The 27832-nt window shown below is 37.0% G+C and overlaps 1 protein-coding gene across 1 annotated transcript; it reads left to right on the top strand.

Annotated features, from left to right (window-relative positions):
• Window positions 1-24364: 24364 nt before the first annotated feature.
• LOC110898642 lies at window positions 24365-25701 on the top strand. Its single transcript, XM_022145461.1, has 3 exons — window positions 24365-24809; window positions 24885-25390; window positions 25504-25701. The coding sequence occupies exons 1-3, from the start codon at window positions 24365-24367 to the stop codon at window positions 25699-25701; spliced, it is 1149 nt and encodes a 382-aa protein (XP_022001153.1).
• The last annotated feature ends 2131 nt before the right edge of the window (window positions 25702-27832 follow it).

Raw genomic sequence — 27832 nt, 5'->3', positions numbered from 1 at the left:
TCGTTGAGCACGGGGGCGTGTGCAGTGAGCACGACCCCGTGTTCAGACTCTGTATCTGGGTATCTAACTAAAAAAATGCAGCACGGGGGCGTGTTCAGTGAGCACGGCCCCGTGTTCAGGCTACTGTAAATGCAAATTAAACTAAAATGCAGAAAAATATGCGCGCGTTTTAAAAAGGTTTTGAAAAACTGATTAGGCCGTCGATTTTAAGCTTTCTTAAAATCCTTGTGTCCCCGGCAACGGCGCCAAAAACTTGATGCGTGCGAAGTGTAGTATATTTTTGATGTATATTTTAAGCCCTTTTTTTACACTTTTAGCCAATTTTTAAATTTATAAAACACGATATTTACTAACACTAAACACACATATGGGCAAGTGCACCCATCGTGGACGTAGTATAGTGTTGGTAAGATACCGAGGTCGTCCAAGGACCCAAGAGCTTTTAGTACCGGTTTATCCTCAACGTCTAATCAAATCAAAATGTTAGAAAAGGTTTTTAAACTAAGAAAATAAAAACTAACTAAATGCAGAAAAATGAAATAAAAATAAAAACAGATAGACAAGATGAATCACTTGAATCCGACTCGTGTATTAGTATAACCTTAGATTATTTTCGCACTTTTGCACTTGTTTAAGAGATTATCTTAGTTATTGTAGTAGGCCCCTCTTTTGAAAGCGACGTTACCTTCAACCCAGTAGTTTGAGTCAGCAAGGATACAATCCTAAAGGGTTGGATTATTGGAAGATAATGAATTAAGTTATTAATGCAAATTATGGTAGGCCCCGCTTTTGGCGGTGACGTTACCCTCGACTAAGTAGTCTGAGTCAGCAGGGATACAGTCCTAAATAGTCGGGTTATAGTATTAATAGTAGTTAACTTATGAGGGGGTCAAAGAGTTTGGATCCCCGCCATCCAATACCTATGGGCATTGAAGGAGATCCTACTAAATTTGACCCAGGTCCCTTGCAGGACCTCTAAACGCTGAACAAGGGCAAGACCCTTACCAAACCGTTCCCTTAACCCCCGACCAGGTAGCCAACATACCTCCATATAGACCGTGGAGATATGAATGGTGAAAATCTTTTATTTTATATAGACAGTAAAATAATGCCAAGACACCACGGACAAACGATAAGGAAAGATCACCTTCAATATAAGCAACTAGTTATTAAAGTCATTAATACAAAACCAAATAAAAAGTGCAAAAGATTAAAAATAAAAAGTATTATACTAAACACTTGTCTTCACCAAGTGATGTAAGAGACTTAGGCAAACATGGCCTTGATTGTCAAGAACTCTTACGATCAATCTTGGATCCCGAGACGACTCACACACTCTATGATGGACAATGGATGATGGTGGTGGATGATGTTGTTGTGATGGTGGTGGGTGGTGGATGAAGTGTGAGAGAGGTGGTGTGCCAAGGGATGAGTTGTAATGAAACCAAGCACTCTTATTTATAGGCTGAACAGAAGGCTGGTCATGGCCCCGTGTCCGCTGGACACGCCCCTGTGCCTGTCTGACACTCTCTCTCTTCATTAATTGTAATTCGCAATTACAATTAATGCGCGTGCTGTACTTTCGCCACGCCCCCATGTTCGCTGGACACGGCCCCGTGGTGGGCAATAGAAGCTTCTATAGGTTTGTCTTTTCTGCTGCTTCTTGGGCACGGCCCGTGCTGGCTGAGCATGGGGCGTGTTCAGTCTTCTGCCTTCTCTATTTTGCTTGGGTGGATGCTGTTGAGGGTTCGGGCAATCCACTTATGTTCCTTTTGTTGTATTTATGTTAGATTTAGCTGTCTTTTTGCTTCTTTTGTGAATTTGAGCTCATTTAATCCTGAAAATACAAAAGGAAGACAAAAACACTCTTTTTCCAACATTAGTACTTAAAAAGGGTTAGTTTTATGCCTCATTTGATGTAATTTATATGTTGCATTTTACACACATCAGCCCGTGTAAGGGAACTTTGGCAGATTGTCAAAACAGGTCCCTGCACTTCAGAATCTTGGATTTCGGCTCATTTTTGACACATTTAAGCCCCATTAACCTCATTTCAAGGCTCTAAAATGAGGTTAAAGTATAGGGAACTCAAAACATGCTCAAAAATATCTCGGATGTCGGTTCGTTTGATCGTACGATTGCGTTGTTCGGTTAATTACGACGGAAGTCGTAACGAACGCAAAAACGGTCCAAATTAAGCGACAAATGAAATTTTATCATGCCAATCACTAAAATAAAATATTTTAATGATTACATAAATTTTTGGATGTCCGGATGTATTCAGAAAATGCAAACTTGTGCACTTTTTGACGCTTTTAGTCCCTATTGATCCAGAAAGTTTATTTTTGCGCACCAATCACCTCAAAGCCTATTTCTAAGCTATATAAAGGATATTTAAGGTGTGTTTAACTTATGATCATGTTCCAGAATGTTCGTTACTATACAAATTAGTATAGTTTCACAGTTTGACACAATTAGTCCCTGCGATCGAACAAACTTGATTTCAACATACCAAACCTTCCAAAACTTATTTCTAAGTTATGTAAAGGTTATTTAAGGTATGTTAAGCCTATTTCACTATTCCGGAGTGTTCGTTGCATTAAACTGGCTATATTCACGCATCAATGCGCGTATAACCTTCCAGAAAGCGATTTAAAGCTTGAAATCGAATAAGAATTGATATGTGCAAATGATACACATATTTATACAAATTCCAAGTATGAAATACAATATTTCATTGGTTTGCTATTTTTTTGATGGTTGAAGTGACACAGGTGTCACAGTCTACCCTACTTTAGGAAATTTCGTCCTAAAATTTAATTCTAAAAGAAACCTGTGAAGACAGCTGTGACGGTTTCGCTTTCAAATAAATCCATTGAACCCTTAAGTAAAACTCTGGGCCATGCTAGGATTCTTAGTGAAATTGTCAACCCTCAAAGTGAAGTCCTTGTAGTAACAAAACATGGGGTTTCGAACTACGGACGAAAGAATGTTTCTCATGAAGACTTATCATAGGAAACTTGTGTGTGCTTGAAATCAGAATTGGGGAGTGTAAGAATAAATGAAATTGGTCAAGGTCCAAGACTTCTCCCATTTCATTACTCTTGTCACTATAGGTCTTAACACATGACAAAACTTCCTATGGTTTCTGTGCACTGAATTCCATAATTAGGTAGGCCTCCATAATTACGTAATTCCTTGCACAATCCGCACAGTTCATTTCATAATGCGTAGGGGAAAAATCAATTGAATAAACATGAAGCGACTTGACTAGACCACTAAAGGATCTTTTTAACTAGATCAACGAACGATCTTTTTAACTAGATCAACACATGATCTTCTTAACTAGACCGTCATACGATCTCCTTAAATAGACCACTTAAGGGATCTTTTCAATTATATCATCACATGATATTCTTAACCAGATTTTCAAATCAATCTGTTTAACTACACCACTCAAGGGGTCCAATTTTAGAATAGTACTTTAAAACCCAAGAGACTTTACTAAAACGTAGAAGTCCATTAAGGATTTAAGATAGTACCTTTGGATATCCTACTATGAATCCCTCATATGAGATATGGAAGATTCTACGAGGATTTGGATGGATCACATAAAAACACAAAACATATAAGAAAACACATAAGCACATATTCACATAATTAGTTAACTTGATCTTTAATTTGTTATCTTTGGTCACGGGTATTTAAAGCACACTAGGAATCCAATCTGTGGATTTCATTTGGCACTTTAAACATAAGAATCTAACTATGGAGATAGAAAGATCTTAGTAGGAATTCGGATTTATCCTTATTGAATCGTAATATACGTATTAAGGCATACGAATAATTCAATTTAGGTCTCCGATTTGATTGATAATCATCCATAAGGATCTAATTATGATGATAGAAAGATCCTATTTTGGAATTTGGAATCTTGTGTAACGAGAGGAGTTTCGACGCCTTGCACTAAACGTGCTTAAGTCGATACACAAGGTAGAAAGTTCATGAGGTTGAGGTGCTAGATATGCCAAGCGACATATGAAGCAGAGTTTGAAGGTTGGGTACCACGTATGTTAAGTCGATCATACGAGTAGGGTTGACTTGGGGTTGGTTTAGACCACCTTGGTTTGGGTTGAATTGTCAAGCATTTGTTAGGTGACCGAGTCGTCCACATGATGCACACAGACGACACTGCAGGTAAGCTTGGTGAGGTGCATTACATTTGTTGCACGAAAGCACATACCGGCATTAGGTTTCCTTGCAAGAGGTTGAGCAGCAGCAGGATATGTAACAGCTTTGCTTTGGATTGCAAAGCGGCACATGTTAACCAAATGTCCCCATCGTCTACTGTGGGTACATTTGAAATAGTGTATCTGATTCGGATGATGACGGTTGCATTGATTGCTCTAAGGAGCGATTCCCTTGTATGGCTTCATCCCTGAGACGAGTCACGATGATAGCTAAATCAACAACCTTCTGGTAGTACGATGCCTAATTGATGGACAATTGCAGCACCTAGTTCGGACATCGTTGCTGCGATGAAGAGGCACCGTGAAGAAAATGGGAGACATGGGAGGAAACAAGGGAAATGAAAACAGAATGACAACGCATAGAAATTGCGATCATTTGTTTGTTACCTAAGGCAAACAAATGAGATGATGACTAATCAAAGCAAATGGGTCAATAAAATGTATCACGAAGACATGCTCGCCTATAAGTGGACACTCACCCCAAGAGTTCCCAGGTAAGAGTGACTGGTCCGATATTGGGGATTTGTACGAACACTCTAGCCTTAGACAGAAGACCCAGGGTACAGGCACCCACCCTTCCAGTTTGCACGTGTTCACATTATAAGACCCAACTTTGACAAGGTTTTGAAAACTTAGGGTTAGTAATCAATCATCCTAGAACAAATGACTAGTTTTCAAAGCAGATTCAAGATTTATGTTCTTATTGTGGTTGTCACCTAAGGATAAGTGACGGTATTGTTTTAAAACTAAACACAAGATAACTTGTGTTAGGGTCCTAGGAAGGTTATAGTCTAGGTCAAAGCATTACTAATAACCTAATTTCCTATAACTATTGGCTCTGATACCAACTTTTCTGTCACACCCCGACCACGTAAAACAACAAAACGTGGCGGAAACGTCGGGGAGTGTTGTAACAGAATCATTGTTTCACAACCATGGAATAAATAATTTTGTTTTATTGAATAAATGAACTTATTGTTTTAATACAATCAAATAAGTACAACTATTATCTTTCAAGTTTTAAAGTCGCTAAGGCACGAGTCCATCCTAAGTGTAGCATATATCATCAATCATCACAAAGCAGCACCTGAAACATGTGTAAAAATAGGTACGTCAGCATAAAAATACCTGTGAGATACATAGGTTTTATTGTATTTAGGATTCATGACTTATGAGTTTAAAGAAAAAAGTTTTAATAAAAGTAGTCATGATCCTTGTAAAAGGTTTTCTTATATAGATCATTTATAAGAAATCAGATGATATAAAATAATAATACATAGGAAATTAAATAAGTAAGTAGAATAAGTTTGTATAAAAATATATTGTTTGAAAAACAATATTTTGATAAAAAGATTCATAGTATATATAAAAATATACTTTGGTTTTAAGAAAGTCGAATAAATAATATATTAAAATATATTTCAGTTCCAAAACCGTTAACCCAAGTGTACTAAATAACGCCACGGTATGTAATTCGATGAAAACACTTATATATAAGAAGTACCATGTTGATACACGGAATGTCTGTTGACTGCGTCTACAAGAAGTCTGAAGTCAAGATTGGTCTATAGAGGGTCAAAGTGAAAATATTGTGTAATATAGTGTTAGGATCGCTTATTAGGCAATGTAACATTGTGGACCGCTTTAGGACATTACTCTGGATCGCTTATGTGACAAGTGATCTGGATCGCTTATTTGGACTGTCACATAAGCGACCCTGGATCTCTATATATAGGTGTGAGCGGTTCATAAGGTGTAACAGTGTATGTGTGTGCTACGGTACTGAAACTCTGCCAAAATTTCATCAGAAAACAATAGAAAGATAAGGAATTGAAAGGATAAGCTGTTCTAACTTCATATATGTTGATTCCGCCTTCATACATGAAGATGAACTACTTCGACTGACTTTTAGGGTCATAGAACGGTCCAACAAGTGGTATCAGAGCTCAGGACGAGGAGTTCATACTACGACATCATAGATCTGCAGAAATCTTTCTTTTCTACTCACTTTCTCTCATAATTTTTCAGTTTCTAGTGGTTCCAACGGTCAAAATTATCTGAAATTCGAGTATAACGTGTAAAACACACTATTAACAAACCCTAGAAAGAATCAAGTGAAAATACGGACTAAAAATGGTAAAAACTGGTTAAAAACAGTCGATCGCTTTTTCGAAAAATTGGATCGCTTATTTGGACCTAAACTGTCTGGATCGCTCAAAATTCACCTTTAGGATCGCTCTTTTGGACAATTTTGCTCTCAGGATCGCTCGAACGGACTTTCTTGGACCGCTCGAACGATCACATCTGGACCGCTCGAACGATCTCGATCGCTTATTTGACATTGCTGAACCGCTCGAATGGACACATTCTGGTCCGCTCGAACGAACATAGTAGGATCGCTTTTCTGACAAATTGTGGTTCGCTCGAAATTACACTTTGTAGTCCGCTCGAAAGGACATTTCTTGACTCACTTTTCTGTCAAGCTGTACAAACAGGATCATTTTTGTGGTTCTGTTATTTTTAAATCAAAGCTTTTCTAAGTGTTGTCTGATTTTGCAGGTACGTTCAAAATGGATGATATTTTCTTGAATCCGTTCAGCGATATGTACGCATTCACAGGTAGTTCGGGAAACAACGATACGACATCGAACAATACGAACGAGATTCAATCAAAGGAGAAAAAGAAGGAAGCTTGGGAGTCTGAGAGTGCTTTCGGTACATTCAACAAACCCCCAAAGCTTATGGCAATCGATGAATATAGACGTTGGTCGAGAAAATTTGAGGATTGGTTGATGGCTTTTGCGTATGCAAGTTGGAAGAGTTTGAAAAATGGATATGATCATGGAGATAAAAATGGAGAAACTTTATCATCAGCTGACGAAATTGAATCTTTTGTGGCAGAACAAAAGTGTGTAGCATTGCTATTCCAATCTGTCCGAGAAGACATCATTTCTTTGATCGATTACTCAAATGCAAAAGATTTGTGGAATAAACTTAAAGCAAAATGTATAGGAAGCGAGGAAATTGTGAAAAACAAACGAAAGCTTCTTAGAAAAGAATTTGATCTTTTTGGATGTTTAAAAAATGAATCGGTTTGTAAAATGATAGAAAGGTTCGGTCATCTGAAGCTGGAATTAGTAAGACATAAAATCAATTTTTCTGATGAAGAACTAGTTGACAAACTGTTCGATTCATTACCAGATGAGGTTGATTGGAGATATTATGCGCTTATGTTGAAGAACACTATTGCTCCTAAAGATTTGACTCCAGATTTGGTGATTGAGAAACTCGAAAGTCATGAGCTTGAATTGAAGAAAACTTACAAAGTCAATCACTCATCCTATCAGCAAAACTTGGATCTTTATTATCCAAAGAGTTTGATGCCGAAATCTACTTCTCCGAAAACTGCATTTTCTGCTGAGAATGTTTCTTTAGCTAACAAAGAGAGTCAAAGCAGTTCAAGCAGTGGAAATCAGAGTGGTTATCATAGTGGATCTACGTCTTCTGCAAATCGTTCTGATGCGAAGTTTTCGTGCAACATTGCTATAGATCTGAAGAACGCACAAAATTTTGATGAAGAGTCGGCCAAGCAACAAATGGTTTTTCTGGCATCTGTGTTGGAGTCCTATGAAGGTTTGGTAGCCGGAAAGATAGGGAACACAAATCTGACGAAAGAAGATTACGATCAGATAGACCCTGAAGAAATGGAGCTGATCGACATCCGTTGGGCAATGGCAAGTGCAGTTCGACGTGCACAACGCTTTATGGAGATTACTGGGAGAAAAACGATCGGTGGTCCATCTACAAAGTTAGGGTTCGATAAATCTAAAGTGACGTGTTTCAAATGTAAGCAGAAGGGTCACTTCAAGCGTGAATGTAGAAATGCGTACGTTGATGAGTCAGAGAATCCGTTTCGTGACGATTATTACAAGAAGGCAATCTACCATCAAAATAAATCTGAGCCGCCCAGATTGAAGCAGCAGGAAGAGAACAGAGATAAATCGAGGGCGTTAGCTGTGATTTATGATGATGAGGGTTACGATTGGAGCAAAGAGGTGTTGCCGGAAGAAGATGCTGTTGGTTATGCTTTCATGGCAAAGAATGAGCCTATTCCGTGGAAAGATAATCGAACAGACGAACAGAAGTATAGATACCGGAAGATGGTTGCTGAAAACAAGATTATCAGACTTTCTGGTGTATATCTAGAGGCAAAAAGAGCGAATAGATGGGATCCAGACAGAGAGTGCTATCTTGATAAGTATGGCAACATTGCAATTGATGACAAAACGCTTGATATCGAGGCCATCATCAAGGAGTATAAAGAAGAAGATGAATATTGGCAGCACAAGTGGTGGGGAACACCAACGTCAAAGATGATTGAAGAAGAGAAAGAGAAAGAGAAAGAGGAGAAAGAAAAGAAAGAAAAAAAAGAGATTGATGAAGTGAAAAAGATTGATACGGGTTTGATCGATGTTACGCAGGAGTTGACAGCTAAAAATCTGGGAAAGATGGCTGACAAAGTGCTAGCTGCAAAAGCACTTGAGGTAGATCCTAATTCTGTTTCTGAGTCTAAGGATCAGGTCAGTCAAAATGTGTCAGCTAATGCGTCAGGTAAGAAGATTGATGGAAACATTGACTGCAAAAATTGCACAAAAGAATGCAATTTCTGTAGTACTGTCACGTACCTCAACAATGAGAAAATTAAAAATCTGACAACCAAGGTCAGCAGTGTTGAGGATCAAATACTCGGTCGTGACAAAACTGTGAGAGCTTCACTTGAACGAATCAAAGAGTTAACTTCTCAAATGGAAAAAGATAAAATTGATCATGAAAAGGTTAAAACTGAAAATGAAAAATTAATTCTTGAAAACCGTAAAATTTCGGAAAAAATTGAAAAGCTCAAAACCACAGTTAAAGAAAGTGATGAATGAAATGGTAAAACGTTTAAAGAAAATGAACATTTGCGAGCTGTGGTGAGAATAAAAGAAGAATTAATTAATAAACAACTGGATGAGATCGCTCAATTGAAACTTAAAGTTCAAGAAGCTGAAATAGAGAATGAGCGAATTCAGTTGAAACTTAACAGTTATAACTCTGCAAGCTTTGTGTTGCAGAATATTGTTCCTAAACCTATAGGAAAAAACAAAGCTGGAGAGGATGTGTTTTCAGATGGTACCGGTGTAGGGTTTCACAAAGTTCCACCGCCGATTTTGCACAATTACACTAAGAAGGAATCTGGGTTGGTTGAACTTGAGAAAGAAAGTGATGTTACACTTCCTGAAAACATTGATGTCACGTTCACGTCTTCCAATGACGAGGGTGTCCAAAGTGATGTGGTGAAAAGTGTGGCAGACAAAGTGCTTAAACCGGATTGTGACACTTCTGAGGAGGATGGGTGTTTTCTAGATAAATACATTCCGAAGCAAAAGTCCAAAAACAACTTACATGATGAATCTGATCTTGTCATGTACAAGATGTCGGGATCGGATAAGTTTTTTTCGGATTCAGAGTTTCCGATTGAGAATGTTAACATGAACAAATTGACAAATGTTTTCAAACTTGTTGAAGTTGAATTGTCAGCAGTGAACGATCTGAGTCGAAAGAAAGAGAGGGTTTACAACAAGAAAACTGTTTATCCACCACGTTTTTACAATAACAATAGAAACAACTGGTCAGGTGGTTATCAGGGGGGTAAACCATTTCAGAAAAGAAATGTTCCAAACAAGAGGTTTGTCGAAAAGAAAAAGTTTGTAAACAGTTCAAATTCACTTGCTGATGAAGAAAAAGTAATTTTTTCAAAATCAAACAAAGAATTTTTTGAGAAGAGAGCGTCGCAGGCTCAGTCTGAAGGCACGAGTCGGGTAGCTGATACTCGTACTTGTTTTAGATGTGAACAGGTTGGTTATATTGCACGAAAGTGTACTTATGTGAAGCCTAAGACTGAAGCTGTGAAGGTTCAACAAAAGAAGGTTGATGTGAAGGGTAAAGCACCAGTGTATGTTGAGAAGAAAGTAATTGAAAAGAAAAACGTTAAAAACAACAACGTAAAAGCAAAAACTGAACCCGTAAAGAAATTGGTAACTCAAAATGATAAATTTTATAAAAGGGTTGCAGAAACTCAACAGCTGTGGAAACCAAAAATTGAATCAAAGGTTGAGAAGAAAGTTTCAAATTCTGAAGTGAAAAAGGCTGAAGAGCCAATTATTGTTGAATATGATGGAAATTTTCCGCCACTTAAGGCTGAAAATTTCAAAATTCAAATTGCGAGAGTCAAGGTCGCACCTAAGGCTGATGAGGCCTGGGTGGACTCAATGTTTGACTAAACAGTTTGAATTGCCGGAGCTTCCTGGATCGCGAAGCATGAATCGGCATCTTTCTTGAAGTTGTTTAAATGATGATTTGTTATGTGCAGGATCTTCCAAAACTTGTATCCAGGTGGATAATGGATAGTGGAGCGTCAAGGCATATGACAGGGAAGACCGCATTGCTGTATGATGTGAATAACATTAATGGTGGTTATGTGGGTTTTGCGGGTAATCAAGGAGGCAGGATCATAGGTGAAGGAACATTATCAAATGGCATTATCACGTTTGAGAGAGTTAACTACATCGCTGAGCTGGAGAACAACCTACTGAGTATCTCCCAGATCTGTGACAGGATGTATACTACTCATTTCACCGACAAAGAATGTTTGATCTTGAAACCGAGATTTGTGATACCTGAAGAGTGGATCATCATGAGGGCACCAAGAGTCATCGAGCTGTACGTGTTGGACATGAGCGTTGCTACTACAACCACGGGTCAGGCTCATTGTTTTGTGTCCAGAGCAACGGAGAAAGAGTCAAGGTTATGGCACCGAAAGATGGGGCATATTCACCTAAGGAAAATGAATCACTTAGTGCATAATGACTTGGTCACTGGAGTGAATATTAAAGGTTTTCATCTGGAAGGGGAGTGCATAAGTTGTGTCAAAGGCAAACAAAAGAAAAAGTCACATCCTACAAAACAAGTCAATTCAGTTTCAAGACCTTTGGAAAGACTTCATATGGATTTATTTGGTCCAGTGAACGTCAAAAGTATAACAGGAGATTCCTATTGTCTGGTCGTGACTGATGACTACTCCAGATTTTCGTGGGTCATGTTTTTGAAAACAAAAGACGAAACCTTTGATAGTTTGATAGTATTGTTTAAGAAAATTGAGAATCTGTACCAGAGACCGATTTGTAGAATTCGAAGTGACAATGGTACTGAGTTCAAAAACAGTAAGATGGAGGAATACTGTGATGAAAGAGGTATACTGCATGAGTTTAGTGCTCCGTACACTCCTCAGCAAAATGGAGTTGCAGAACGCAAGAACCGGACGCTAATCGAGACAGCCAGAACGATGCTTGCAGATTCCAAGTTACCAATTAATTTCTGGGCTGAAGCTGTTTCTGCTGCATGCTATACTCTCAACAGAGTTCTTACTGTAAAGAAGTTCAACAAGACGTGTTTTGAGCTAATCAATAAACGCAAGCCGAATTTGAAGTATCTAGAACCGTTTGGGTCACCCTGTACGGTAATAGAGCCTAATGGCAAGTTTGGTTCAAAGAATTTTGAAGGAATATTTGTTGGATATTCAGGTCCTACACGACGTGTCTTTGTTCCAAGTGAAAAGCGTATTATTGAAGCAGCGAATGTTGAATGTCAGGGTTATACTATGCCGCCTCAGAATCCTGGTGATTCATGGCGTTATCATTATGACAAACTTTGGGAATCGTTTGACATGAGAGAAGAATCAGAGGAAGAGGAAGATTTCTTTGATGAGCTGGATATTTTACGAGAGTATGAATCGTCGCTCAGGTTTCCAGCAGAGTATTCTAGAAGACCTCGGGAGACTTCAAATGATGATGAAGCAGGTCCTAGTAACGCTGGTGAACATGATGATGAAGTTGCTCCTGGTAATCAGTCGGAGGTGAATGATGATCAAGAAGCTGAAAACATGCCAGTTTATGACCATGGTGATTCAGATCTTGAGGGGGAGCAGATCCAGTTATCAAGTCAAACAAAACAAGTTGGTGAACAAGATGCAGAGCAGAATGTTACTAATCTGGAGGGAAATGTAGATGTTCCAAGCGAAGTGATGCCGCGAACTCTTTCTTATCATCCAGAGGAGTTGATAATAGGAGAATTGCAATCGGGCGTTCGCACGAGACGTCAAATTGACCAGGGCTTAACATGTTTTTATACTACAGTAGCACCTTTACAAACTGAATTTTCATTAAGTTGCTTTATTTCGCAGGTCGAACCGAGAACTTACAAAGAGGCGCTTACTGAAGACTCTTGGGTCATCGCGATGCAAGAAGAGTTAGGACAGTTTGAGAAGTTAGGTGTTTGGAAGTTAGTGGATTTGCCGGAGGGTCAAAGGAAAATTAATACTAAATGGGTATTCAAATGTAAGAGGGACGATAGAGGAGTGGTTGTAAGAAACAAAGCTCGACTCGTTGTTCAGGGCTTTAGTCAACAGGAGGGGATTGATTTTACCGAAGTCTATGCTCCTGTCGCACGACTAGAGGCTATCAGAATTTTCCTAGCATTTGCGTCTTGGAAGAATTTCAAAGTATTTCAGTTAGATGTTAAATCAGCGTTTCTTTATGGGAAGGTCAAAGAGGAGGTTTATGTTGGTCAGCCGCCGGGCTTTACTGACCCAATCCACAAGAACAAAGTTTATCTGCTGGACAAAGCGTTGTATGGTCTACATCAGGCGCCGAGAGCCTGGTACGAGACTTTGTCTCAACACCTACTCGCTAACCAGTTCATACGTGGAAAAGTGGATGCCACTTTCTTCACTAAAGTCGTTGATGGTCATCTTCTGATAGTACAGATTTATGTAGACGATATAATTTTTGGGTCGACAAATGAGAAATTATGCAAAGATTTCGAACAGGTGATGAAGCAGAAATTTGAAATGTCTTCAATGGGGGAGATGAAATTCTTTCTGGGTCTACAAGTTGAACAACTTTCTGAAGGAATTTTCATTCATCAAACGAAGTACGTGCATGATATTCTAGAGAAATTTGGAATGTCAAGTTCTACTCCAGCTGCTACCCCACTTGCGACTAATCATAGGATTCACCCAGATCTCACCGGAGACAGGGTTGATGAGACACTCTATCGATCCATGATAGGTTCTTTGATGTACCTAACTGCTTCACGTCCTGACATCATGTACCCAACGTGCCTCGCAGCAACATTTCAGTCTAACCCGAGAGAATCGCACATGATTATTGTCAAGAGGATTTTACGATACTTGAAAGGCACACCCACATTGGGGTTGTGGTATCCTCGCAAAGGCGATTTTACACTCGAAGGGTTTTCCGATTCAGATTTCGGATGCTGCAAAATCAACGCGAAATCAACAACTGCAGGATGCCAGTTTTTTGGTCCGAGATTGGTTACTTGGCAGTGTAAGAAACAAACATCTGTGGCGCTATCTACATGTGAAGCGGAGTATGTTTCTGCTAGCAGTTGCTGCTCTCAGATCTTGTGGATACAGCAACAGATGCGCGACTACGGTTTGCAGTTTCTTAACACACCTCTGTTTGTTGATAATGAGGCCGCAATTAATATTACTAAAAATCCAGTACATCACGCTAAAACTAAACATATTGAGATTCGTCATCACTTTATTCGCGATTGCTTCGAGAAAAAGTTGATACGAATTGAGAAAATCCACACTGACGAACAAAAAGCTGATTTGCACACCAAAGCTTTTGATAAAAATCGGTTTCAATATTTGTTAAAACTTAATGGTATGAAATTACTTTCGGTGTCGGATGGGGTTGTGAGCGTTGATGAGAGTACTGTTGCGGATGAAGATGAGAAACAATCTGCGATGGTTTGTCGATTTTTTGCGTGTTTTGGTATTTAGGGGGAGATAGTTGTACATAGTTTTTTTTTAGAAAAATACAAAAACAGTAAAAAATGAAAAAAAATCCAAAAATATGATAAAATTGAAAAAGAGCTTGTGTATATAGGGAAAATGATAGTACATCAGCTAGACAATTACAGTATGCTAAAGATTTGGAAAGACAAAATGAGTTAAACAGTCTCACTGATGATGTGTCGATAGGTTTTTGTACATTTAGTAGATTTATTCGGGATATAAACCTAAAATTTCAAACTGGTGAAATTCGTGGGGAACACTACTTGGATATATAGGTAACCCCTGAAATCTCGTTTGAAAGGTCTCGTATTCTGATATACTAGGTGGTTATACTCTATGATGTCTGGGGTATTATTCCGGGACTTCTGCTGAACGGTGGTTCTGACCTAGTCCCTGGCTAATACTTTCACCAAAATGCTTGAAACATAGCATGAAGCCCTCAGCTGATTAGACAATAAAATTGATAATCAGTTGTTGTAGCTGAAAAGATTCTCTAAAGGGAACACATTGCAAAGTCGAAGCTGATATCTCTCTGCTGAACGGAAGTTCTGACCTGAGATCCCTCAGTTCTCGCATACCCTAATTTATGTACAGACATCATTGTAGTATTCTTGCCTGTAAGACTGAATATTGGGATTCTGGATACGGGAGTATATTCAAGAGGTGGGACACATGAATTAAGCTATGTTCTTAAAACACTTAAACAGTATCCTGAATAGATTGAAGTTTGTGTGAAAATTTAAGATGGATCAGTATATCGACAATCGAGGTGAATTGTTTAAATCTGAGTATGTAATGTAGCTTAACGGTACTTGTAATCTGTCTGAAAAGCTGATATGATTCCCTGACACGCTCGCCAAAAACAAACCTGTAAATAGTTTATTTTCTGCAATTTAAGTTTTCTGTTATTTCATTTCTTAGTTTAGATCATCTTAAAATCCAAAAAGATTTTATTTCTGCTTTATTTTAGACAAACCAGAGTGGAAAGTTGATTGTCGGATTCTAGAAAGATGAAGCAGATGCAGGAGATTCTGAGCTGAAGAATGAGGAGAGCTTACATTGTTGGAAAATGTTTGTTGTCAAAGTCATAAACAAGTTCATTAAGTTGATACTTGTTATTTTTTTTCAGAATATTGGAAAATTGTTTTACTAAATCAGTTTGTTTCGTCAAAAGATCAACCAGGGTCATTAAGTTGAACTTGGTAGATTAATCAAGTATTCAGGGTCATTAACTTGAACTTGAAAAATTGAGTGGATATCTAAAGCTGATTGAATTAGTGTTTATTGTTTGAAAAGATAGATTGTAATGTTATTGGTTGAGTAACAGGTTTGGACGATATTTCCCAACGGAGGCAAATTGCAAAAGCTTGAACCAGATATCTCAAGATTCCAGCATAATGAAAGGGGGAGTCAGTGAGAGGGGGAGTCTGGATCAAATGCTATTGGGAAGCTGAAGTTAGAGCAAGGTGTTAATGCTGAAACCTGTGAAGAATGCTTGAGATGATAGACAGAGTTGGTGAAAAGACAAAGACTGAAGACTATGGATCTGAAGATGCTAAAAGACTACGTCAACATCCAAGGGGGAGTCTGTTGATACACGGAATGTCTGTTGACTGCGTCTACAAGAAGTCTGAAGTCAAGATTGGTCTATAGAGGGTCAAAGTGAAAATATTGTGTAATATAGTGTTAGGATCGCTTATTAGGCAATGTAACATTGTGGACCGCTTTTAGGACATTACTCTGGATCGCTTATGTGACAAGTGATCTGGATCGCTTATTTGGACTGTCACATAAGCGACCCTGGATCTCTATATGTAGGTGTGAGCGGTTCATAAGGTGTAACAGTGTATGTGTGTGCTACGGTACTGAAACTCTGCCAAAATTTCATCAGAAAGCAATAGAAAGATAAGGAATTGAAAGGATAAGCTGTTGTAACTTCATATATGTTGATTCCGCCTTCATACATGAAGATGAACTACTTCGACTGACTTTTAGGGTCATAGAACGGTCCAACATACCAGCGGCGTATCTACCATGTTTTCATCACATTACACCCGTCCCGTTATCTAAACACTAACCAAAAACCAGTCGTTAAGTAAATAGTATATTAAATATACTTTAGTTGTTGAAATAAATAAGTTTCCAGTAGTATATCAAAAGTATACTTTGGATTTATAAATAACATATTAAACTATGCTTTGGTTATGAAAATAACATATTAAACTATGCTTTGGATTTTGAGAATAACATATCAAACTAAGTTTTAATGATTAACAAAATATATGTTGGTTTTGTACAATATCACATATGAGAGCATATCAAACTATACTTTTGGGAGTATAACTTAATATACAAAAATAATGTGATTTAAGAATTTATTTATACCTAGTGCATCAAAATACACCTTTGAGACTATAGAAATACCACAAAGGCAATTCCTATTTGGATGGAGAAACAAATTGGTTTCAGACATTCCATGACAACAGGAATGGGGTGTCAAATCCTATAGCGCTATACCATACTACCAACCGGTCTGGTGAACAAAAATAAGTACTATTCCAACAATTTATTTTATAATCTTTGAAAAACCAGTGTTTAGGCCATAAATAATCATTCAGTTTGTCAAAAGATAAATACTAACATGTATAATCAATTATACTTTGAAATCATGAAAATAACAGATAGGTACACATGCTTCACCCCAAAACAGTTGAAAACAGTAAAAGAGGGGACTATGTACTCACATGAGAGTGCTTAGGAGTCTTGAACAACTACCAAGCAAGCTAGAGGGAGCATGGAATCAAACGGCACCTAATATTGATAACTACATAAATAAACCGGACCTAAATCGGGAGATCGGATAGTATGAGGTCTCGTGAACCAAATGAGCGTGGGAACCCATATGATATGGTTTAACAAGGCCTACATACTAAAATGAAACCTATCCTAAGTGCTTACGACCCATCACGGCCCGTTTAGGTAGCTTATGCTACTTAAATGCGTCGTTTGCGTAAAACGCGTTCGAGACGTCTAACTAGTCCTATGACAAGTATTATATGCCAAGACATGTTTAAATATGTTACATAATCAGTTATGTGATGAAAGTTTAGGTTACATATGCTTAATTACCAATTGCGCATGAAAAAGGGCATTTTGGTAATTTACCTAAGGCATATAAACTACCTATCATACAACTACTTAAACTAGGTGACCATAAGGTATAACCTCGGAAGGTTATTCCCTATACAACTATGGTCACTAAACATGTTTGGTCGGATCCTAATGATCGACCAAACGGGTCGAGTTCGAAAGTCTAAGCGGTTGTTTAGACCGCTTGACTTTACGACTCTATATAAGCACTAATCTAAAAGTGACGAGCTAAGCATGTTAAAACATGCTTAACTAAGTTAGAAAATAGGTTTGGCATCAAAACAAACGGTTTTGATACCTTAAAGTAGTTTGGTTACAAAATACGCGAGAATACGCATTTTGGCCGAAACTACGACTCGTCACTAACCTAGATAACGTGGTAATCAGTAGGTATAGTCACTAGGGACTATAACCATCGTGATCACGCTCACGTTATGAAGTTCAAATGAACTTCGCGTTGACCATAAACTGGTCAATGTAGAAAGTCAAACACACTTTGACTTTCAGACTCAAAAAGCGATAAAAGAACGAAGGAATACTTACAAAAGTTCCCCGCAAGCAAATCTTGATCCAAATAGCTCAGGTATGAAGCAAAGGCTTCAACTTAGAGCACATTAGATCAGATTTGTGTGAGGAAGAATGAATGAGAGCATGGCCTTATATAGTTTTTCGCAAACCGTTAGGATCATTTCTTGGCAAGGAGGGAATGATCTTGGCCATACAAATGTCAAAGAATGATTGGGGGACTTGTTCTCCACACAAACCAGCCCATAGCATTGAAAACCATAGATCAAAACCATCAAAATTGAGCTAAATGACCAGATTCAATGCTTCTGTCTGACATGGCCATGCGGCCCGCGTTACGTATGGGCTAACCTTACGCGGCCCGTGTAAGGGAACTTTGGCAGATTGTCAAAACAGGTCCCTGCACTTCAGAATCTTGGATTTCGGCTCATTTTTGACACGTTTAAGCCCCGTTAACCTCATTTCAAGGCTCTAAAATGAAGTTAAAGTATAGGGAACTCAAAACATGCTCAAAAATATCTCGGATGTCGGTTCGTTTGGTCGTACGATTGCGTTATTCGGTTAATTACGACGGAAGTCATAACGAACGCAAAAACGATCCAAATTAAGCGACGAATGAAATTTTATCATGCCAATCACTAAAATAAAATATTTTAATGATTACATAAATTTTTGGATGTCCGGATGTATTCAGAACGGAAAATATGCCCGAAAATGCAAACTTGTGCACTTTTTGACGCTTTTAGTCCCTATTGATCAAGAAAGTTTATTTTTGCACACCAAACACCTCAAAGCCTATTTCTAAGCTATCTAAAGGATATTTAAGGTGTGTTTAACTTATGATCATGTTCTGGAACGTTCGTTACTATACAAATTAGTATAGTTTCGCAGTTTGACACAATTAGTCCCTGCGATCGAACAAAGTTGATTTCAACATACCAAACCTTCCAAAACTTATTTCTAAGTTATGTAAAGGTTATTTAAGGTATGTTAAGCCTATTTCACTATTTCGGAGTGTTCGTTGCATTAAACTGGCTATATTCACGCATCAGTGCGCGTATAACCTTCCAGAAAGCGATTTAAAGCTTGAAATCGAATAAGAATTGATATGTGCAAACGATACACATATTTATACAAATTCCAAGTATGAAATACAATATTTCATTGGTTTGGTATTTGTTTGATGGTTGAAGTGACACAGGTATCACACTCGCCTTAAAAAAAAGAAACTTACGACTTATTTAGTTAAAATCATTTACTAGTTTTTTTTATGTTTGTAAAAATAATTGTCTACTTTAATATTTACCGGCTACAATTTCATATATTATTTTTTTATGTACGGACACCTTTCTATACCCTATATATAAAATATAATATTTTGGTTTAATTAGTTAACAAAATTCTAATGTTTGTAAAAAGTTTAGATTTTCAATCTGACATATATCATATATAATCTAATAATTGCATACATTGTTTGATAACATTTAGAAAACAAGTTGTCGTGGTTTGCAAACGGGAAGCAGGGGGAAACGTGTTTTAGATTAATTTTTAAGAAAGGGATTAGGAATAAGGGTAATTGGGTAATTTACTTAAAATTGGGGAAATATGTAACTAATTTTATGAGTTGGGTAAATATGTAATAAAGACTTTTAATAAGGGGATATATGTAAAAATCCTATTTTTTTTTTTCAACACTTACATTCTTAAATAAAAGGTTCTAAGAGCATTCACATCCAATCCATCAAATTATACATACATTCCACTAAAAAACAACTCCTATATCAATATATTTCCACTAAAAACAAATACTTTTTCTCTCTCCTTTCAATTAAATAATATTATCATTACATTTTTCTCTAACTTCCACTCACAACCACTTTCAAAATATATTAAAAAATTATAACGGGTGAACAGTGTCCCCCCAAATATACAGATGAACAGTAACATTTTCTTTCTCCTCTACTCACAACCACTTTTTATACCCTTTATAATATAAAAACCCCTCCTCACATAATTTGATGGTTAGGATGTGAATGCTCTAACAATTTTTTTTAAACTTATGTAATAAGCTCTTTTATAAGGGCTTATTCCTCCCGTTCCTTTTTCTCCTTTTCCTTCATCCATTTCTCCTCCTCTTTTTATTGCTCCAACTCATCCCACGATAACCCGTTCTCGTGATCATACTCTCTAGTCTTGTTGGTTTCCTTCTCATGTTGTTTTTCATGCTACCACCACCCCTACTATTAAGCCTTCCATTTTTTATTCTCTTATTTCCGGTGGGTTCTCCCACTGATACTTTATTATTTCTTTGTAGTCGAGATTCTATTATGTTCTATGTCTTGGTTTACGTGGATGATATTATTATTACCGGAAGCTCTTCTGAATTCGTTACTATATTGATTAAATGCTTGCATTCTCAGTTTACACCGAAGGATTTGGGAGTTTTATCCTACTTTTTGGTTACACATGCTACTTTTACTGATGAAGTTCAACATCTCTCCCAACAATGCCATCTGCTTGATTTGTTACAACACATAGGTCATGCAGAGTGTCAGCCTTTATTTATTCTTATTTCCTCTAGACACCAACTTTCTCGTCGTATCTGTATTCCTTTTGTCGATCCCACTTTATATCGGAGTTCGATTAGTGCTTTACATTATTTAGTAATGACTAGACCTGAGATTGCTTATGCAGTTAGCAAGGTGCCGCAAATCTTACAAACACCTATTGATCATCCCTGGGTTGTAGTAAGCGTATATTGAGTTATCTTTAGGGCATGATATCTCATGGATTGAGTATTCGACGATCTGATTACCTTTATATATATGCTTATTCTGATGTTGATTGGGTTGGTTGCCTTGATAATCAACGGTATTCCCTGGGCCCAATTCCATTAGTTGGAACTCTAAGAGATAACACTCCGTTGCTCTTGCTCGATCTAGTACGGAGGCAGAGTATCACGTCTTGGCATATACTGCTCCAAAGATCCATTGGATTTTACGCATTTTACACGTGCTTCACATTATTTCATCATGTCCACCTACTTTTTGGTGTGAAAATATTAACACTACTTATCTTGCAGTCAATCCAGTGTTTCATTAGCATACGAAACATCTTGAGATTACCTAGCACTTTATTCGTGACATGGTTTTGGCTCAGGCTCTTTGTATTTGCTATGTGCCTACTGTTGTTCAACTTATAGATCTATTGACCAAGGGGTTGTCCTCGTCTAGTTTTGACACTCTTTGGTCGAAGCTTAACATTGTTGCGTCATGTTTAGCTTGAGAGGGCATATTAGTATATACGTAAAAGGTTGAGTTTGTTAGAGCAATGAGTTGATGCAGTTATATAGTCAACTCCAGTTTCTTTTTTTATATATATATACCTGGAATCTCATTGTATGTTACTTGATTACTTTGATGATTAATATGATAGAGATCTTCACCATCTTTAAGTTTTACCCTACAATAAGTAAAACTTGATTTAGGATCATATATAAATCATATTTAGTATAAAAACTATACTTATGGGACACATGACATAACTTAAAAGCATTAACAAGGGTGTTTTCGTATTTTATTATACATGTTGAAATCACTAATTTCATGCTTTTTAATATTCTATAGATCAATAATAGTACATTCCAATTAGTTATCTAGCACATAACAGGTTCTTCTGCAAATAAGGGCTTAATATCAGCACATAACTTTTACACCTAAAATAACTATATATATTTAAAAACCAACAGAATACATTTTTCTTTACGACACATACAATTACACAACTAGTACAGTTATAAAGCAGATTGTTGTAGCTGTTTTAAAAAAAAATAGTTATTTTTAATATAACAATACAAACAACAACAATCGAACCAGTAGATCCCACAAGTAGCTAAGCTATTGTTAGGGTTTGGGGAGGGTGAGATATAGACAAACTTTACCTCTATCCCAGTGATAGAGAGGCTGCTTCCAGAGAGACCCTCGGCTCAAATCATACAATCAGATATATATATATATATATATATATATATATATATATATATATATATATATATATATATATAGCATGATTATATATGTATGTATGTATGTATGTATGCATATAGAAAACTACTGCTAATAATAGGTGGTAAAAGAATACATGGTTAAAAATAGGCAAATATAACATCAGAAACAACCTATAATTAAGCATATTATACTCATATTAATTTTGTGGTATAATTTATGTATGATAAAAAGAAACTTGAATGAACGGTGATTTTTTTAATTCTTTATTCTTTATTATATATTATAAATTAGCAACTTCTTGTTGCATTGTGTGTAGTATCCCATGCTTTCACTTTTAATCCAAATATTTTCATATTTTGTATTTTAACCCTTGTAATTTTTCACTTTTAACCCAAAGTTTTCCATCTTTTATAATTTAATACAACACTTTATTATTTACAACTTTGGTCCCCCATACTTTTTATCTTTCACAAGTTTTTCGTTTTATGTTTCATTCTAAATTTTACGAGTTAACATATCGTAGCGTGCATGTGAGGTTAAACGTTTTTTTCTCTATTTTTTCATATTTGACAGACCCGTCGCAACGTGTCCATTTTTTCCCTTTTGACAAGTTCGCTGCAACGGGCGGGTCCTAGATCGACTAAGTTATTATTTTCTACATTTTACGTTTCTGGTTAATTTCTTCGAATTAACACACTGTAACGGGTGTGCGTGGTTAAACGATTTTAAGTCTGCTTTTCGTTTAGTGTAATTTTCCCATTTATCTATTTTATTTTTACGATGTTGAGAGTCGATGCCGTTGTGGCATTGGTGCTACTTGGCATGATTTTACGAACGTTTTTAACCTATTAATTTTTTTACTAATATTTTGTTTCGATTTACCCCTATACTTCCTTTACTCAAAAACTATTTTTTACGTGCATATTTTATGTACGGGTAGGTATAAATATGATTTGTTCTACATTCCGACGTAAACTTTTTTATAGGCGAGTTAGGTCAAATATAATACATTTTCGTTTAAAGACACCATTTTTACGTGCATATTTTTATGTACGTTTCGGTATAAATTCAAGTTGTTCTACGTTTCGACGTAAACTTTTTTTGGGAAATGATTCAGGTCAAATATAATATGTTTTCGTGTTTATTTTATGTATGTTTCGTAAAGTTTGTTTCGAACCAAGTGGAGTCAAATTATAGTTTATTTTTCTTCCATTTTTTCGAAAGCTCTAATTAATCCCTTTCGATTACATGTGTAGATTTTCCTTCATACCGTTACGTTTTCTATGTATGAGTTGGGTCACATATAATATGTTATGATTGTTCGATATGAATTTGATTTACTTTACGTTTGATTCAATCACAATGCTTATACAGGTTACATTGACTTCAACTGGATACGTCGAATGTGTTTTTCATATGGTTAATGCATAATATAACGTTTGGACTAATCCATTCACTGTTTACGATGTACCCGCGCCGCAACGCGGGCGGGTCTTAATCCTAGTTATTTTGAAAAGATAATGTATATGAAAGCTATTCTAGTTTTAAAAGTTGATGGAATTAGTATTTAGTAGAAAATAACTAAATGACAAGAATACCCATAAATCTCATTATAAAGTATTACATTACATATCAATGGGGTGCTGGGCCATTGGCAAATGAAAGCCTTTAAACACCTTGGGAGAGGGAGGTTTTGGGTTCAAGTCCCACAAACGATAGGAATAAAAAGAAATTTGACGTTAAAAAAAGGAGTACATTAAATGTTAATGATGATGTGTAATAAATCTTAGCCATTGATTCAAATAATCAACATTCATAATATGCTCTCACTGTTTTTAGATAACATAAGGTTTGTATTGGATCTTAACTCAGTATTACTTTCCGCTTAAACCTGTGTAGTAAGGTGCTTTTTGTAATGTGTTTCCTACCTTCTTGCTTCAGACATGAGTCATGTGGGATAAGAAATTTTTATTTTTGTTTCCTAGTCATGGATTAAGATCAAATGAGAACCAACGTGAGATTTACAAACTGAGAGAACCCCTATCAACCAAACAATTTTTTTTTAAATTGTTTTCTTACATTTATTTATATGTTACTAATCTTTACCCAAATAAAAGAAATTTTAAAAAATATATGTAGAACGACGAGCTACATGACGCACATCGTAAACTACATATATATCTCTACATGTGTATATTAGGCTGGAGGGTGTGGGGCGCCACCCCTCGCCAGCTGGACGCCTATAGCGCCCCCCCTCCGCCATCGACCACACCCCCGGCGCCATAGCTGGGGCGCCATTGAAGGCCCGCCATGGTGGTAGCGAGCTGAAACGCGTTGAACGAGTATGAGTTGGTCAAAGATGACCGTTGTGAAACGGTCGAATTTAAAAAAAAAAAGAAATTCTTAATTTTATTATATATATAACCAATTCTAAACTAAAAACTCACCAATCACAACCAAAACACACATCAATCACAACTAAAACACACACCAATCACAACTTAAAAATGTCTTCTTCAAGCTCGTCATCCGACGGTGTTCTTGATGATATGATTATCGCCATGGCGCAGGAGGCGATTAATTATTTGCAAGAAGCCGAATCCTCTGCATCGCGTACCAGACAATCGCCTATTGAACGGAATCGGTTAGCTGCTCATGAACGTCTAGTGCAAGATTATTTTTGTGAAACTCCCGTGTACGATGATGATCAGTTTAAGCGTAGGTTTCGTATGAGCCGACGACTATTCGTTAAAATTTCCAATGATCTTGCGGGCGAATCCCTTTTTTTCACGCGTAGGGTAAGTGCAAGTGGCAAGATTGGTTTCTCTGGACTACAAAAGTGTACGGCAACAATTAGGCAACTAGCGTACGGCACATCGAGTGATGCGTGGGATGAGTATTTAAGGATGTCGTCAAGAATGTGTCGTGAGTCTCTTGAAAATTTTTGTGATGGTAACTTTTATTAACACTAGTATTTATTATTTTTTTTACGTCGTTATTATTTTTAAATTAGCAATAATTTATTAGGTGTAATCTCTCTGTACGGGAGACGATATTTGAGGATGCCAACCGCACCCGACGTTCCAATTCTATACGAGGCCCATCAGCGCTTACATGGGTTTCCTGGAATGTTGGGAAGTCTTGATTGCATGCACTGGGAATGGGCGGCATGCCCAACCGCTTGGAAAGGGCAACATCATCGTGGGGACCACGATGGTCCTACCGTAATATTACAAGCGGTCGCTTCTCAAGATTTATGGATTTGGCATGCGTACTTTGGCATGGCTGGTATGAACAATGACATTACTGTTTTAATGACCTCGAATCTATTCGACGATGTCATAGACGGTGTTGCACCAGATACTTCATTCTATGCAAACGACGTGCAGTATAAATATGGCTATTATCTCACAGACGGTATTTATCCCGAGTGGGCGACGTTGGTAAAAAGTCCCTCGTGTCCAGATGACAAAAAAAGATTGTATTTCAAGAAAAACAAGAGTCAGCAAGAAAAGATATCGAGCGGGCTTTCGGTGTGTTAAAGAAAAGATGGTCTATCATCACCCAGCCTTCGAGGATACTTGAAAAAAGTAAAATGAGAAACGTTATGTATACGTGTATCATTTTGCATAACATGATATTGGAGGACTCTGGTAGAGCATTTTGTGGAGAAAGTTATGATGAAAGTATCCAACCGACAAACCCAATACTAACATACGCTGAGAAAGAAGATATCCGAGCAAAGATACGGGCTAGGCACACACACCAAAACCTTCGAGCCGGTCTGACAGAGCACCTATGGTTTTATCGTGAACAAGGAGGACTCGACACAGACGACGAGTAGTGGTTTTATTTTTTAAATGAAGTTATGTGGTGTTTTTTTAATGAAATTATCTAGTGTTTTTTTAATGAAATTATGTAGTGTTTTTATTTTTTAAATGAAATTATCTAGTGTTTTTTTTAATGAAGTTGTGTTTTGTTTTTATTTTCTAGTTAAAAAATAAATATTTAAATAAAAAAATAATTAGATAATCATGACACGGGCCTCCATCCACACCCTCCAAATTAAAGGGGGGCATGATAAAGCCCCCATGCTGACATGGCGATGACATGGAGCCTAGGTGGCATGATAAAGCCCCATGGGGCTTCATCCACACCTCATAGCCTTAGCATGCTACATATACACATATCATCAAGCCTCATAAGGGGGTTATGTGACAAGTGCCAAAATGTGTAAGAGATGGGGTTATATAACTTGAGTGTGTAGCGGGAATGGGTTATATAAGCCCTTCAATTATACATACATGTATATGTAAATATATGTGTAAAAGACCAACACAAACCCCAACACCCAAGTCCCGTTATAATTTTCGCGTATCCTCTCCATACCCGTTGCATGACGCCGACATCGAGCGGGCTTTCGGTGTGTTAAAGAAAAGATGGTCTATCATCACCCAGCCTTCGAGGATACTTGAAAAAAGTAAAATGAGAAACGTTATGTATACGTGTATCATTTTGCATAACATGATATTGGAGGACTCTGGTAGAGCATTTTGTGGAGAAAGCTATGATGAAAGTATCCAACCGACAAACCCAATACTAACATACGCTGAGAAAGAAGATATCCGAGCAAAGATACGGGCTAGGCACACACACCAAAACCTTCGAGCCGATCTGACAGAGCACCTATGGTTTTATCGTGAACAAGGAGGACTCGACACAGACGACGAGTAGTGGTTTTATTTTTTAAATGAAGTTATGTGGTGTTTTTTTTTAATGAAATTATCTAGTGTTTTTTTAATGAAATTATGTAGTGTTTTTATTTTTTAAATGAAATTATCTAGTGTTTTTTTTAACGAAGTTGTGTTTTGTTTTTATTTTCTAGTTAAAAAATAAATATTTAAATAAAAAAATAATTAGATAATCATGACACGGGCCTCCATCCACACCCTCTAAATTAAAGGGGGGCATGATAAAGCCCCCATACTGACATGGCGATGACATGGAGCCTAGGTGGCATGATAAAGCCCCATAGGGCTTCATCCACACCTCATAGCCTTAGCATGCTACATATACACATATCATCAAGCCTCATAAGGGGGTTATGTGACAAGAAGGGGGTTATATAACTTGAGTGTGTAGCGGGAAGGGGGTTATATAAGCCCTTCAATTATACATACATGTATATGTAAATATATGTGTAAAAGATCAACACAAACCCCAACACCCAAGTCCCGTTATAATTTCTGCGTAGCCTCTCCATACCCGTTGCATGACGCCGACTGAGGCAGTGTTCGTCGGCGCCATAAGATGCAATGGATAGTGTTGGCGTTATATAACCTGCGAGTACGGAGGGACTAACAATATAAAAAATATAAAATGATAATTACCAACTACTAGCAGCCCTATTTGATCACGTTGTCATCCCACCCGCTCACACCAACTTTGAATTGAAGTTATATTATTCCACCCAAACTTTTGATATTTTCCTGATAAATGGGCTATTAATATATTCTCTCCAAATATATCTAAGCAGTAGTAAATAACTATTCGCAGTTAAAAAAAAACAAGTAAATAACTATTTGTTAAAATATATGCTATACTATTATACATTAGATTTTGGAAAGATCGAATGGAATGAATTTCTTTTCTATGAATTTGGGGATTTTCATTTTCTTTTTTTTTTTCTTCATTTTATTTTTACAACTAGACATGTTCTCTAATAAAAACTTGTTACTCAAGCTTGAACTGTAAATAACTGTTAACGAAGTGCTAAAACGAGTGTCACAATAAGCGTTTGGGTCTAGGTTTCGAATTCAAATTAAAATTTCATTGATTTTTTTAACCCTTTTGAAGGCCACATGCCTTGTGGAAGGTACATCGTTGGTTAGAAATGTATTTAAAGGCACATAGTTTTCATCTTGAATTTTTTAATAATAATCTAATCTTTAAACATGCATTGTTTTTTACCTATA

Source organism: Helianthus annuus, chromosome 15 (assembly GCF_002127325.2).
Source record: "Helianthus annuus cultivar XRQ/B chromosome 15, HanXRQr2.0-SUNRISE, whole genome shotgun sequence".
In the NCBI taxonomy this organism is placed as follows: Eukaryota; Viridiplantae; Streptophyta; class Magnoliopsida; order Asterales; family Asteraceae; genus Helianthus; species Helianthus annuus.
This window is presented reverse-complemented; position numbering and strand designations above follow the sequence as displayed.